Source organism: Harpegnathos saltator, unplaced genomic scaffold (assembly GCF_003227715.2).
Source record: "Harpegnathos saltator strain DR-91 unplaced genomic scaffold, Hsal_v8.6 scaffold174, whole genome shotgun sequence".
Taxonomy (NCBI): Eukaryota; Metazoa; Arthropoda; class Insecta; order Hymenoptera; family Formicidae; genus Harpegnathos; species Harpegnathos saltator.
The window spans coordinates 660288-674785 of record NW_020229955.1 but is presented as its reverse complement, the minus strand read 5'-3'; the positions used below and the strand labels follow the sequence as shown (position 1 = coordinate 674785).

Genomic DNA, 14498 nt, shown 5'->3' with positions numbered 1-14498 from the left:
ATAAAGCACCTTTGTACTAAATATAGTCGCAAGTATTCTTTACCAAGCAACGTAATCTCCTTGAGAGACAATAACATTCGGACACTTAATATAGATTGTCTCGGAGCCCGCATTCCCTCGATTCCTCTCCCCGTACCAATTTCGGAGAGATGCGACAAGTAACTGGGACATTCCACGATCCGAAATGCACACGATCTCAGCTGCATGTATAATACATTCGTAGATCCTATACTTCGCTACACATAGCACTAGCTAGGCGTCTAACTTAGAATTCTCTTTCTCTTTTTAGGTTAAAATTATATATATATATGCATATATATATATGTATATATGCATATATATATATAAATATAATTTATATATTATATATATATCATATATATATTATCATTTATATTGATCATATCATCAGCACTACTCTACGTTAAATTTAGTACACACATTGACATTCTCTCCGCTGACAATATTCATTCGCATTTTGCACATTAGCTCGTACCAAAATTAACATAGAATTGTCCTGTACAATCTATTTCTTTTCTCCTTTCATATATATATATATATATATATATACACACATATATATATATATATGAATATATATATACATATACATATATATATATATACATATATATATATATATGAATATATATATATATATAGGTACACGTATAATATATGTATAATGTATATGTGTATACATACATATATACATATATATATGTATGTGTGAAATATGCGGTATGTAAGTATGCATTATGCAGGTGTTTATGTATATGTGTGTGTGTTTGTGTGCATGTTCTGTGTATGGTGTAAGTGAATAGATACACGAGCACACGTATGCTTACATATAAATCTGTACTTGCACGCAATAAATCACAGCCACCTATCCAGATTCGCGCGCGCACAAATACACACGACTATATAAGTATGCATATCTTTCTTTTCGCATTTGCACCCTAGATATCTTCGGTATATATTATAATCGCAAGACGTCATATGTATGCGTATATATCATATGTGTGTATGTGTGTGTGTGTGTGTACATCTGAACTTTTGTTCAGTGCATATCCACTGATGGATATATACGCACACATAGATGTATACATGTGTATATATATAATATATATATATATATATATATGTATGTATTATAAGGGAGGATGTCATCTCTCTGCGTTCTCTGTGTAATACGTAGAACTAGGTGTCGAAATGAGCTGCTTCTTCTATCTTCCTCCCTGTCTATCTCACATTCATTCATTCGGTTCACACTCACAACAATTCATCGCACTCGTTCCAATCTCTCTCCCTCTCTCTCTCTCTCTCTTTCATAGACATGACAACAACGTCAATTATTATGCGACTCGATTGCTATATTTTCACGTTCGTTCTCACTATGATTCATCGCTATCGATACCTTATTACAGCATCATTCTTTCTCTCTCTCTCTCTCTCTCTCTCTCTCTCTCTCTCTCTCTCTCTCTCTCTCTCTCTCTCTCTCTCACACTACCGAATTCGCTGGATATAGTCGGGCAGCATACGCATGCCCGTAAATCAATAAATAAATAGAGGAACAACATTCTTCAAACATCTCTTTTTTTCTTATAACAACATTAGAGGCTCTCGGAACGTAACGCAACAAATGTTCAACAATACAATCACGAAAACAAATAGAAGGCACTCTTGCTTTTTTTTCAATAAATTAATTTCTTTGTTAACAACTCACAGATTCTCCCTATGCGTCCTAGGCCTTTGTCGCGTATCGTATTATCTACGTACCACACGTTCATCGAAATATCATCCGCTAAACGTGCGCCGTATCATTGTTACATGACGGCGCTACAAACCTCATCTACTTCTCTGTTGCCATCTCTTTCTCTTCCTTTCTCCTTCTCTCTCTTTCTTTCTCTCTTTCTTTCTCTTCCTCCCTTTTTTCTCTTTTCTCTCTCTCTAGAATGGACAATCATAGCTACGGTATGCGAGATACGAGATAACAAATTTACTTCACATTTATAGATAAAAGAAATCCACGTTCGTAACAATTAGGTAGAATATTATTTAACCTTTAATATTATAATAATTTAATTATTGTTATTTGCTTGGAAGCTCACAGCCGACACATTTTTTTAATTCATTATTATTTTTTTTTTCATTTAATATCTTACCTTATTCGCTTGTGGATACGGGGCGATTCGTCTTTCGTACTTGGGTCTCTCTTTTTTTTCTCGTATTTAACAGCTACAACACGTTACGTTTTGCGCGGAAAATTTGTCAACAAAAAGAACAACAAATCTGTATTATTAATCCGCCCTACGTGATGAAATATATATGTATATATATTCACGGTTACTCTAACGAGAGAGAGAAACTATAAGTACGGATTACCGTCCTTGGCGGTAAAAAATGAAAAATCATGGAGATGTGGCAGTGCCTTGAGCAACCGTTTTATGAAATCAACCCTATCTCGCCTCCCTGTTATCCTTCTCTGCATTGTTTTACTCTTTTGTTTTTTTTTTCTTTTGAACACATGACAAAATCGTTCGTCTTTGTACGATAACAACGTTATTTGTTTTCTTCTTTTTTTTTTTCATTTGTTTCTCGGTTCTATCTTTTGCTAACTAATCTAGCCTTGCTCGCGAGATTCATGGTTTGTCGAGCCTATCACGCATATAACATCGGATACTGTAATAGTATGTAATATTATACGGTATGTAATATATAACGTAGATGTGTATGTAAATGACGCATCGTACTTGCGCGTATATATACCTATAGAAGTTTTATTTCTCTCTTAATCCTTTTATCTACGCACTTGCCATTGAAGATTATCACTTCAACTCGCGCGAACTTTTATAATAGGTACAATCTCCGTCTGTATATATCTCTCTCTCCCCCTCCCCCCACCTCTTTCTCGCCCCTACTTTTCATCAATCATCGTGTAACAATTAACAATATTGTATATCGTTATCGCGTTCATGCGTGTCAGATCCGTCAGGATCGTTCTCCGCGGATCGGCTAGCCATCGCGATCAAGAACCGGAGAAAGATTCCATTTTTCTACAGCGAACGTCTTAGTTAGCTTTGCATGTTGAGTCTGAGATCACCAGAGAATATTATACCGTAGCGTATTTGCATGTGTAAAGTGTGCAATGCGTATGTACGTGTGTATGTGTATATGTACGTGTCAATTCCGCGTCGATCTATTTTCACAGTTTGTAGCCGTCGTTCTAGGTTGCACGTGGTCTCTCTCTCTCTCTCTCTCTCTCTCTCTCTGCTCTCCTAAGATAACATACTCTCGATAAGAAGACAACAAAGAGGGCGAAGACATGAAAGAAATGGCGGGGAAGCGTCTATAGAGTCAGCGCCTGCATCTGATGGCACGTTTCGCCCAATTGATCGCCCATCTGATCGCCCGCCGCCGGGTGACCGCGCGGTGTGCCGGGCGGCGTTATCGGCATCCTGTTGACCGTGCCCGCCGTCGGGCCATCGCCGGCGCCTCCAAGACTGTCGTCGTTGAGCTTGGTCGTAGCCGTCGCCGTCGACTGCATTATACCGTTCACCTTGTACTTGGGCTGTCGCAGCATCGTCGTGGTCTGCGAGCCGGTGCTCGAATACTTGTCGGACGGCTTCCGGTTGGAGGACGATATCGTCTGAGCGACCGAGTAGCGGCCGCGTTGTTGCTGTTGACCGCCGATGGACTGCTGTTGTTGTTGATGGGAGGGAGGTATGGATGTTGAGGACTGTTGATAACGGTTCTGAGTCGGTGCGGAGTAAAACTGGACCTGGGGGTTGGGCGGTGAGACAGTTGGAAGGGGCCGTGTCATGGGTGAATAGGGGGCTGGCGGTGGGCTCGCCGTCAGCTTCTCCTGAGCGTCCGCGCTCGCGTTGTTGGCCGCGGACAGGTGAGCGGGTAGCGTCGTCGTAGCGATGCCATCCGCCGTCTGAGAGGCGGCATCGTACCCGACGTCGTTATTAGGTCGACCGTTGCTGTCGTTTACGAGCGCGTCTAACCGGGCGCTGTTGCTTCCACTTCCTCCTCCTCCTCCTCCACCACCACCACTACCACCACCACCACCACTTCCTCCTCCTCCTCCTCTGTATCCGTTGTTATTCGACATGCAACCGCCCTTGCGACCGGAGCCGTAAGAGCCGCTCATCGGCTTGCCGATCTCATAGTACGTAGTCTGATCGTCACTGCCGTAGCTCTTGCGCCCGTTGGTCGCGTGCTCGTAACCGGACACATTCGCGTTCATGTAGTTCACCGTTGGCTTGTTGTGCGCGCCGTAGTTGGACGCCGTGAGATTGACTCTGTGCGCGTTTTGGTTCGACCCGTAACCTCCGCCGCCACCAGCACCGCCGGCGGACTTGAGGAAGCAAGCAGCTGGCGAGCCCACGTTCGATCCAGCCGTTCTCTTATTATTGTACGGGATTGGTAGTCGCGACATCGCCATCGCCTGGTATTTATGCGATCCGTCCGTCGCCCCGTTGCCGCTACATTTGCCGTTGTTGTTGTTGTTGTTGTTATTACTGTGATTGTGCGACTGCGAACCGCCCTGCGTGTGCTGCGACTTGCCGTGAGTGTTCTGATGATGCGCTAACGGATGATAGCCGTGATTCTGTTGACCCCCCTTCGCGTAGTTACCCCCTTGACCGCCGGTGACCGCCGTGTACTTGCCGCCGCCGCCGCCACCACCATCTCTCGAGTTGTGATGAGCGTGAGTTTTCGCGTTGCTGCCGTCGTACGACGAGCTCGCTGAGTACGGGGTCGGCAGTAGGCTAGCAGTGCCGGACGCGCCGTGATAAGACGGCGGTGCGTGTGGAATGTACACGGTGGCCGGGTGATAGACGATCGTGCGACAATGCATCGACGCATTGGCGGCGGTGCAGTCGTCGGAATCGCTCGAGCAGTTTTGCGCGCCGTGCAAATTGGCGGCAGCGGTGTGTATCGCGATCGGTTGATAATTAGCGTAACGACCGGACACGGGGAATTTGACGGGCATTAGGGATACCAGAGACGTCGCTGCGGCTGAGCCTGAGGCAGCCTGTGCCTCACCGTGCTGATGCTCCGAGTGGCTCGGCGTCGGACGTGAATCCTACGATTTTATATTGCACAAGATAGATAGACTTGCCGCTCAATGAGATACACGCTGCCTGTCACGCGGTAAGGAAAGAAAGTAAAAAAGAAAGAAAGAGAAAAAAAGAACACGACTCGCGGCGGACCGCGCAACGCGTCTATCGTGGCGGAGATCTTTTCAGACGCGCGCAACGATTTTACAACCGACCTCGTCCGCGTTTTTATTATCGCACACGCCGTCGTTCATCACGTTTAATCCCCCCGTCCCCACCGAGAGTACTGATCGAATAAATCCTCGAAGCGAATGTAATCATCACCCGTTGTTCACCCGTTAACAGCGACTACTAACGCACCATCCGTTGCACCGGTGCACATCGACAGAAGGTGATGCGCGACTCTACGTAGCGACGTACGTAAAAAGAGACATCTGAAGAAGAAACGGAACAGGGTGAAAAGAGACATCGAGCATCAGAGGAGGAGGCTCGCTCGGCGAGTTGACGATCGCGAGATTAACGTTAAACGTGTGTACGTAAGTCGACGTAGAATCGACAGTGACGACGATGAGAGAAAGTAGATGACGGTGAGAGACTCACCTCCTGCGGAACAGCCTGACCGTCAGACGTGGTGGTTTGACACGACGCATCCGTAGTGTACAACAACAGCTGCTGCTGCTCGGTCAGTCCCATAGGTGCGTGCGGCGGGGGCGGTGGGTGCGGGCCAGCTGCAAAAGAGTAGTACAGATGATCCACCTGTGCGGGGGGAGGATGCGGGCCCGCGGGCACCGGTGGATGATGATGTGGGGGCGGTGCAGCAGGAGCGTAAAAGTGCGTCGGAGGTGGAGGAGGCAGAGATGGGAGAGGCGGCGGTGGGCCCGCCGTCGGCGGGCTAGTTGCTCCTGTACCATTATTGCCACTGCCGGAATTATTTCCGCCACCGCTCGTGTTGCTCTGCGAATTGCCGGTAGCGTACAAGTACTGGGGCGCCCCAGCGGCGGTTGCTCCTGCGTAGTATGTTTCGTACTGTAGACAGAACACGAGGATGCTTTGAGTATCCATTCACGGCGCTTTGCGCTCGAGTATGAACATCGAGTACCTCGACGCGAGTGCGGTTCCTCACGTCTTTCTCACAAGCTGTTCCCGTAAAATGAGACAAGAAATCTGCCGAGATTACGAACGTCGGTTTCGATAACTCAGAATTTGGCTTTCTCTCGCTATTTCGGAACGTAGCTTTCTGAACGTTCGATACACGCGCGCAACTCCTGTCCGTCCGGAAACATCTGTTTTCATTTATTTTTATTTTACCCCGTATGAAGCCACGTGCGAAACTTTCTTATCGATCTTTTTTAAACGTAACGTATCATATTGCAAGGAATTGACACCTGCTCCATCAATTGTGCAAGTCACACTTGCGTCTCCTTGAGCAGTCTGACGGTTGGATCTAGTTAATTTTCCGTATATGGCGTACGAAAAAAGCTCCATTGAAATAACCGACAACAAAATAAAGTATCCAAATAACCGACAAATAAAATAACTATGTGACGTGGTCTGTCGAAGTATTACAGTTAATTGGTCTGATTCTAGTTTCTTTTCTATAATTAAGAATCAACATACGTACATCGCCCGCACACTTTGGTAAATTTTAATTTGACACTTACGAGAACAGCGGTATATTCATAATGAAAGTAATAGGTCTGTATATTGTGATTCTATGTGTAAGCCAAGCAAGAGGCTGTACACTTTGATTCGTGTATATGTGTGTGTGTGTGTGTGTGTCGATATCGAGTAACAAGGTCTGTCATTTCCTAAATCATTCCAAGTTAAGGAAGAGAGCACAATGTGTGAGAAACTAATCATTCCGGGGTTTACATCGATGAACGAAGCGTTAATTACTACACGGCATAACTTCATTGACGGTCGACGTCCAAAGTGAATCGTTCTATCGTCTCGTAAGTATACTTGCGTCTCACGTTAAAAAAATAAAAAAAAAAGGCAGAAAGAGAAAGAAAAAGAGAGAGAGAGAGAGAGAGAGAGAGAGAGAGAGAGAGAGAGGAAAGAAACCGAGAAAATCGTGAAACTAAGACATTCATAACTCTACATCACGCACATGCCTATGTAAATAATAAACGCGCTTCTCGATAAATGGTCTACTGAGAGAATGACTTTTCGATGTATTCCATTTCCGCGCGCTATTCTCCTGAGTGTGTCGGAAGAGTTCCGTTCGAAGGGACAATCTATCGCGACAATATTAAACAGCGGGAGGATGTGGTTTCAGTAAATGCGCGTCGCGTGCGAGAAGACCGCGTGGTGTGGCGACTACTACTGGTGTCAGAAGGTGAGAGAGACGAACAACGATATGCGAGAAATGAAGCAAACATTCTCATGCCGAGTACGGGTACAAAAGTAATCGGTAAAGCGCCTTAACACATCTCCTTCGCACAACACTTAATCACAATTCATTATTAAGAGAAATGTGTATGAGAGCACGAGTCACAGATCCGTGAGACAAAAAAGGCTTTGAACGAGAACATGCATCGGCAGGCCGTGTGAAAGGCTTTGCACAACAACAGAAAAAGAAAAGACGCTCAAGAGATGAGACGAGCGGCATGCTCGAGTCGCTTAGCATAGACCATATACCTTTAGACCTCAATACTGTATAGCGTCGAGAAGGACGTAAGTAGGCATTTGCTGAGGGTTGGGTAGAAACGCCGGTGGTATGGCTTCCCCCATCAGACCGTTTGTCTGTCAAACCGTAACCGATATACCGTTTAATAAAAATACAAAATACAGAGACGAGAGAGGAGAGAGAGAGAGAGAGAGAAATAGATAGAGAGAAGACGGTCACAGGATCTTAATGCTAGTATCTACGTGTGTATGTGCGCGCATACATGTGTAGGGAAGACCCTGGGGGCGGGCGGACTCTTCCAAACGAAAGGAGAAAGATCAAAGAGGATAGAGCAGTGTAGCAGAATGGCTGATAAGCCATCGATGTTCTTTACATACCGGCATAGGCGAATACTGGTATTGCTGCGGCATATACAACGACGGTGCCGGGCATGGATACATCACAGGAGCGAACGTTTGATGGCCGGTAGCGGCTTGAGGACCTAGACATAACATTTGGGTCGTCGGTCACCATAAAATCAACAATAAACATCCTGGATTAAAATTGTCTGCGTTTGTATCCTCAAGAGGGCTTGCCTGCAAGAGTGCTTCCCTTGTTTTTAGCGGCTATTAATACTCTTCTGAATCGAAACACACTCGGGGCCGGTTGTTCCAACTTCTTAGTAAGTTAACTGACAGTTGAATCGTGTGGTTATCTTTGTTTTTCCTTCAACTTAGCCAAAGACAGATATATGATTTACCCTATCAGTTAACTTACCAAGAAGTTCGAACAGCCGGCCCTCGGGCTTGTGATCGTATAATTTTGCCGACAAGTTCAACAGACGCGTGCGATTTACGTCTTTTCATCATTTCACTGCTTTCACTCGTCAAGTATCCAAATATAAAAAACGCCCCGTTATGAATTCGAGCTGATTCACAAGCTTATTCTCAATTTACGTTTATTTTAACACAAAAATAACCGTAATCCATGATTAACGTGAGAGATCTGACCGCTGCCTAAATTTGGTTCTAACTTTCGAATGCGGGGATGCGCAAGTTCCAGCGGTTCGGATGGATATATCTATCAAATTATTAATTTATTCTCAGTGTGCATGGCAATTTTCAAGTAAGCGCGAAAGAACGCGAGTGCATATAATTCGTTGATAATGCTCACCGAACACTCCCGTAGCTTGATAAATCGTTCCCGGGTCCGTCGGTGGAGCAATGGAAGTTGCTGGTGCGGGAGCTGCCGTGTTATAGAATGTCATGCCGTTCTGATAAGCGAGACCCATACCTATGCACACATGCGGACAAGAGGGAGAGAGACAGAGAGTGAGAGAAACAATTAGAAATACCGTCTCTTATGCTCCTACCGACTGTTCGCGACGCATTGTTACAAGCGCGTGTCGCATGCGCAATTAACGATCACCGTACCGTTCGTGTAATAGTAAGTACTCGTAGGTACGGAAGGGGGCGAACCGGAACCACCGTCGAAGGATCTGTTGAAGGGCTGCTTCTTGATCGCGGGCGCTATGTTGAGCTTCCTCTCCCTCAGGACGATGCATTCGGACTGCAATGATGAGCGGACACAAATAAGAGCGGGAGAAAGAGAAAAAAAAAAGAGAAAGAAAACACCGTGCGATATCCTTCCGTAGTCTCAGCCGTCGTAGTGTCAACGATCGCGCTGGACAACGTCGTCCGAAAAACGTTGTCGTCTCGCGATACGAACCTCTTGCTGAAGACGCTTCGCTTCCTCCTCCGTTTCGAAAGTGACGAAGCCGTAGCCCTTGGACACACCGGCACGATCCGAGATAATTTTCGTAGCCTTTACGTTGCCGTAGGCCGAGAAGAGTTGTGCAAGTTCCGCCTCGCTGGTGCTGGCCGAGATGCCACCCACGAAAATACGATTAGGCACCAGCGTGCCGTATTTCGGAGCAGCCATCGTGAGACTCGCGGCCGAGGCAGGGCTAGAGGCTGGACTAGACCCCTCCGTACCACCGGTCGAAGCCGAACTCTAAACAATTCAAGCAGAACTTACATTCGTACGAGCGACGTGTGAAAAATGCGTCGCCCGCGTGAGCGACGCGGCGACGGAACTGACGTGACGTGACGTGACGATCTTATCTCGGGAGCCGAGATTCCTCCCTCGAGAGGAATGTATTACCGTCCGGTCGGACGAAGATCGCGAGATCCCGCGCGGATGTTGCGCGTCGCGTAATTTCGTGCGCGGATTCCACGGATGTCCGGGTCACCGAGACTGCGCCACGTTCTCGTGATCTTCAGAGGACGCGGAACGTAGGTTATCGTTACGCTTTGATCGGCTTATCGATACAGTCAGTTCTAAGATGCGTCCCGTAGCTTCATTTCTCTCACACGTCTGCTCGACCTTTCAACCTTTGGCTGTCGTTCGTTCCACGACTGCGTAGACCTTCGGAAAAAGTTACCTGCTTTTGTCGCTGCAGTCGTTATATACTTTCGACCTTCGAGAAAGTTTCCCCCGAAATGCCAGAAAAAATGTGCCGACGATGTAGCCGTCGATACAAAAGGAAGAGGAAAAAATCTTTCTTCAAACGGAGCTTCGACTGCCTTCCTAAACTTCGTCACATGCGTATTATATACAGTCCCATTGAGAGAACCGGTGTCCTCGCCGATGTCTCGCCGCGGAAATATTCGAAAGCGGCGAGTGGCCGTCGACGATTTGTATACATATGTAAACAGCGCTCGTTAATTAAGAGTGCGTCGTGCTCTCGCCGAGCACGAGATCGTTGATTATGAACTACCGAAGCGAAAATGTGTGTACGTCAGGAAAATGTACAGCATCGCTCGACGCTTCAGCATGCATTTATTTTTCCCTCGCAACACGCCCCAACATCCTGCGCGTCGTTGCCCTTTCGTTTTCGTCGTCCGCGTGAAATTTCATCCCCCTTCCTCATCTATCTCTACCTCTACCACTACCTCTACCTCTCTCTCTCTCTCTCTCTCTCTTTCTCTCTCTGTAAGTCTCTCACACCCCTCTTCTTCCCGTGTCGATGATAAATTGTATAAATGTTCATCGTGAGTTCTTAACGTCGGAACGCGACGCGAGCGAGGATTTACGTCGCCGTCGTGTATATTCTCTGACTTAAGCGGCCGGAGGGAAGTGTACCTTAACACATGACAAAGGCTCTCTCTCTCTCTCTCTCTCTCTCTCTCTCTGTCGCTCTATTTTTTTCCCATTCTATCCTTTCTCTCTCCCTTTTTCAACGGCCGCTCACAGGCAGCGCTGAGTCTCTCCGAATTAGATTCGACGGCGCGGCGGTGAAAAATCACTCGGCACGCAATCGTGAGAGACGCAGACGCCTAAGTCTGTGAGAAGTGTTAAAATTAACATTTCGTGTTAAAATTAACATGCGGCACCGAACTGCAACGTTTGAGTGCTTCGACAAAATAAAACAGAGATCGCACTGCGCGTCCACACTAGCTGCTGCACCTGCTGTACTTTTTCGGCTGAGAGACACGAGACACAAATCAGCGGCGTAAAGAACCTGCTTTCATTACCCTCTAAAATATTGACTCTGATACAACTTAGTCCCGCATGATTTTCTCCACATTCTCTCTCGTCGCGCGATGTTGAGAACTTCCGAGAACTCCGATTGCGGACGTCGAGAGGATTTTCACTCAGATATCAACTGATTACTAACCGTATCTCGATACATATCATCGAGCTCCCCTCGCTCGTCCGAAAGACGACCTAACCCTAAGTGAGATTGCGAGAGTTACCCCAGATTTCATTCCCTAAGACAACGATGAAGAGTCCAAGAGAGCAAAAGGGGGTCGCGAGTCGATCGCGAATGACAGATTTCGCATGGGGAGAGAGAGGGAGAGAGAGGGAGAGAGAGAGAGAGAAAGAGAGAGAGAGAGAAAGAGAAAGAGAAAGAGAGAGAGAGAAAGAGAGACTGGCGTAACTGCGCGCAGCTGCGTGATCGGCATCCGGAAGGCAAAGGAGAGCGAGAGCGAGACGACGCTACGCTACACAAAATATTGACTAGCCGGTGGGGTAACACGTCGTCGCTCGCCGTTCCAGTTCTATGCGAATTTACGCGGAAGCACGCGACGTATGTACGAACATGAACACGAGGGGTAGGAGGGAGGGAGGAAGGCAGAGAGAGAGAGAGAGAGAGAGAGGAGAGAGAGGGAGGGAGGGAGGGGAGGAGAGGAGATGAGAGACGCTACGCGCTATACGACGTGACCAGTCCCCACCCTCTCTTTTTCTCTCTCTTTTCTTGATGGCTATGACGGAGCCAAAAGCGCGGCCAATAAACAAATAAACAAACGAGCAACGCACACGGCGTGGGTCGTCTTGAGCGCGATCTTTCTTTCTCCCCGCTCTCCATCTCTCTTTCTCTCTCTCTCTCTCTCTCTATCCCTTTCTCTCTCTCTCTCTCTTTCATGTAATCCCTCACCTGGGAATTTACTTTCCGACATCGTAATCGTGCGAGAATGATTCCCAGTGTTTACTCGCGACACCACGAAACACACGACAACCGAGTGTGGAAATATGGATTATTCCCGTGTGCCTTAAATGTGTCGCCGTAAATTCGACTCGCCGACGTTACGATGGTTCCCCAATCCCCGAGGTTTCGGAGATTTTGACAGATTCGCTGTGGAACAAACGACGACGTACGAGACTCGCGATCCCGACAACGCGCCCGTCCCTCTCTTCTCTTCCCTACCCTACCTACCCGACGATACCGGAGAAATCGAACGCCGCCCCCCGTGACCGTCGGCCATCCGTCCGAGTCCGCTTCCCCGTGCACGATCGACGCGCGCCACAGGCCACATATACATCGTTCTATGTCGCGCGCAGCACGAGAGATCGTCAAGTGAGATCGCCTTCGAGAGAGTAAGGGCGGCGAGACGGAAGGGGGAATACTTGGCGCGAACGTCGCTTTCGAATGCGGGGTGTCCCGAGTGTCGCTCATCACTTTTGCCATTGTCGTCGTCGTCGTCGTCGTCGTCGTCGTCGTCGTTGTCGTCGTCGTCGTCGTCGTCATTGTCGCCGTTGTCGTCTTCGCTGCTCGCTAGGTGTATTTTAATCTCTCGCAGGTTAAAACGATCGCGTCTCGTACAGGACGCCGCGATGACAGCGAACGAACCGGCAGTGTCGAGATCGGTCACGGCCGACGACGACGACGATGAACATCGACGACAAGCGAACAATGTCGCGCACTCGCGACAACACATCTAGGCTCGACGAGGGTGTTAACTGAGGCAGGCGCACTCACCATCTTTCGACGGATTCGGACGCGCAGGAGGATCCGCTGGTGACTGTCCCGGCGGCTCGATGGTACCCTGGCCTCGCGCGAAGTCACCTGGACGCCCAGGGACTGCCAAGGACCGTTGCGACCACTTCAGCAGCACTTCCAGCCTCCGGCGGAGTTAGCTGCCGTCCCGTCTCACGAAACCTCCAAACACTACGGAGGAGACACTCGCAAGATGGCTGCCGACCGAACGCAGCGCCGCGCGGCGGGCCGACGTACTGCGACACGCGGTAGACTTCGCGCGTGTACGACCGCTCTCGCTGTCTCTCTATGACTGACGCGCCGTTTGACCAATCAGTGCGCGCCGTCGTATGTTTTGCGCGCGCACTTTATCGAAAGAGGGTAAACACCAATGGGCTGGCTTGCGTTTCGACGCATCGTGAGAATGCGCTCGCACGCACCTTCCGTGTGCACGTTCTTCACGTTGCGTCTCCCTCCTCTCGCATCCCTGTCTAATCCGATGGGATCGGGTTCAATTTCCACGGGCTATCTTATTGCATCGTACGAACGAGCGAGATGCTCAAACTGCGAAAGTGAAGTATGAAATTTCTCAGATAATAAAAGAGACATCGAGGTTTCTGGAAAGATTTCCTTAGCAGAGACAGCTCGTGAAAATTGCGATGTCTAGCAACGTCGTGGCAACGGGAGATTCGCCGCAACTTCTTACGAATTTGCACGTGTATGATATGATTTTTGAGAAACGTTGCTATTAAAATCTAATGAGGCAGAGTCGCGTGCACGACTGTGCAGTCGGGCGCTTTAAATGTCGATACGATCCATGCAATCTCACACTACGGCAAATTTAACTACACAAAATCCAATGAATCGCATCTCTGTTATTTACGTAATGGCGGCAATGTGTAACGGCCAAACGTCCAGAAAGATCAAACTCACCTAATCCGTGGCCGACAATCCGCGACGATCGTTGCCGGCAGTGTAACGCGTCATCATTTAATTCGACTTGATTACTAATTCGACTTGAAACCGAAGGAACGCGAAGAATGAAACAGTAAAATACAAACGTCGAACGAGAAACGCGGAAGAAAAACGAGAACACGCCTCCTTACTGCATTGTTGACGATGCGAGACTGAACGCCTCAAAGATGCCGCCTCACTACTCTAGTCAACTTTACGACATTACTGCCGCCATATTAACATTGTTCGCGCTATTCGTAACGTTATTGATTTTGGATTAAAAATTCGTGGGAATATTGTCTTTTTATAAAGGAGAACATTTCATAGTTCATAAAATCGCGTAATACCGTTGAACGATTGTACATTATGCGTACCATTGTATGTACCAACGCGATATTATTTTGATCAACGTTGTAGTTGACTGCTGCCAGATTTGACGCTCGAATGTCTCGATACCAAGTTGAAAGAAGTGTATAGAAATTGTTTCGTTGTGACGAAATGTTCGAACTGATCGCTTCAACTGTCTGAAGCTGATATCACGTATAAATCGCGCAAATCGCATAAATTCAAATCTAATAGGAAGAATATCGTTGTTTAATCAAAATAAATT

The 14498-nt window shown here is 47.4% G+C and overlaps 1 protein-coding gene across 3 annotated transcripts; it reads right to left on the bottom strand.

Annotated features, from left to right (window-relative positions):
• Positions 1 to 1112: 1112 nt before the first annotated feature.
• LOC105189559 (uncharacterized protein DDB_G0292186) lies at positions 1113 to 14028 on the bottom strand. 3 transcript variants are annotated; one of them, XM_011151745.3, is made up of 8 exons: positions 13868 to 14028; positions 12938 to 13126; positions 9403 to 9687; positions 9108 to 9243; positions 8848 to 8967; positions 8073 to 8176; positions 5667 to 6092; positions 1113 to 5092 (listed from the first exon to the last, which is right to left on the bottom strand). In XM_011151745.3, the coding sequence occupies exons 2-8, from the start codon at positions 12938 to 12940 to the stop codon at positions 3350 to 3352; spliced, it is 2817 nt and encodes a 938-aa protein (XP_011150047.1). In that variant the 5' UTR covers positions 12941 to 13126; positions 13868 to 14028; the 3' UTR covers positions 1113 to 3349. The 3 variants fall into 3 exon arrangements, with proteins under 3 accessions (XP_011150047.1, XP_025153063.1, XP_025153062.1); XM_025297278.1 differs by lacking the exon at positions 13868 to 14028 and having other exon boundaries at positions 5667 to 5794; positions 5975 to 6092; positions 12938 to 13208; XM_025297277.1 differs by lacking the exons at positions 8848 to 8967; positions 13868 to 14028 and having other exon boundaries at positions 12938 to 13213.
• Between the last annotated feature and the right edge of the window lie 470 nt (positions 14029 to 14498).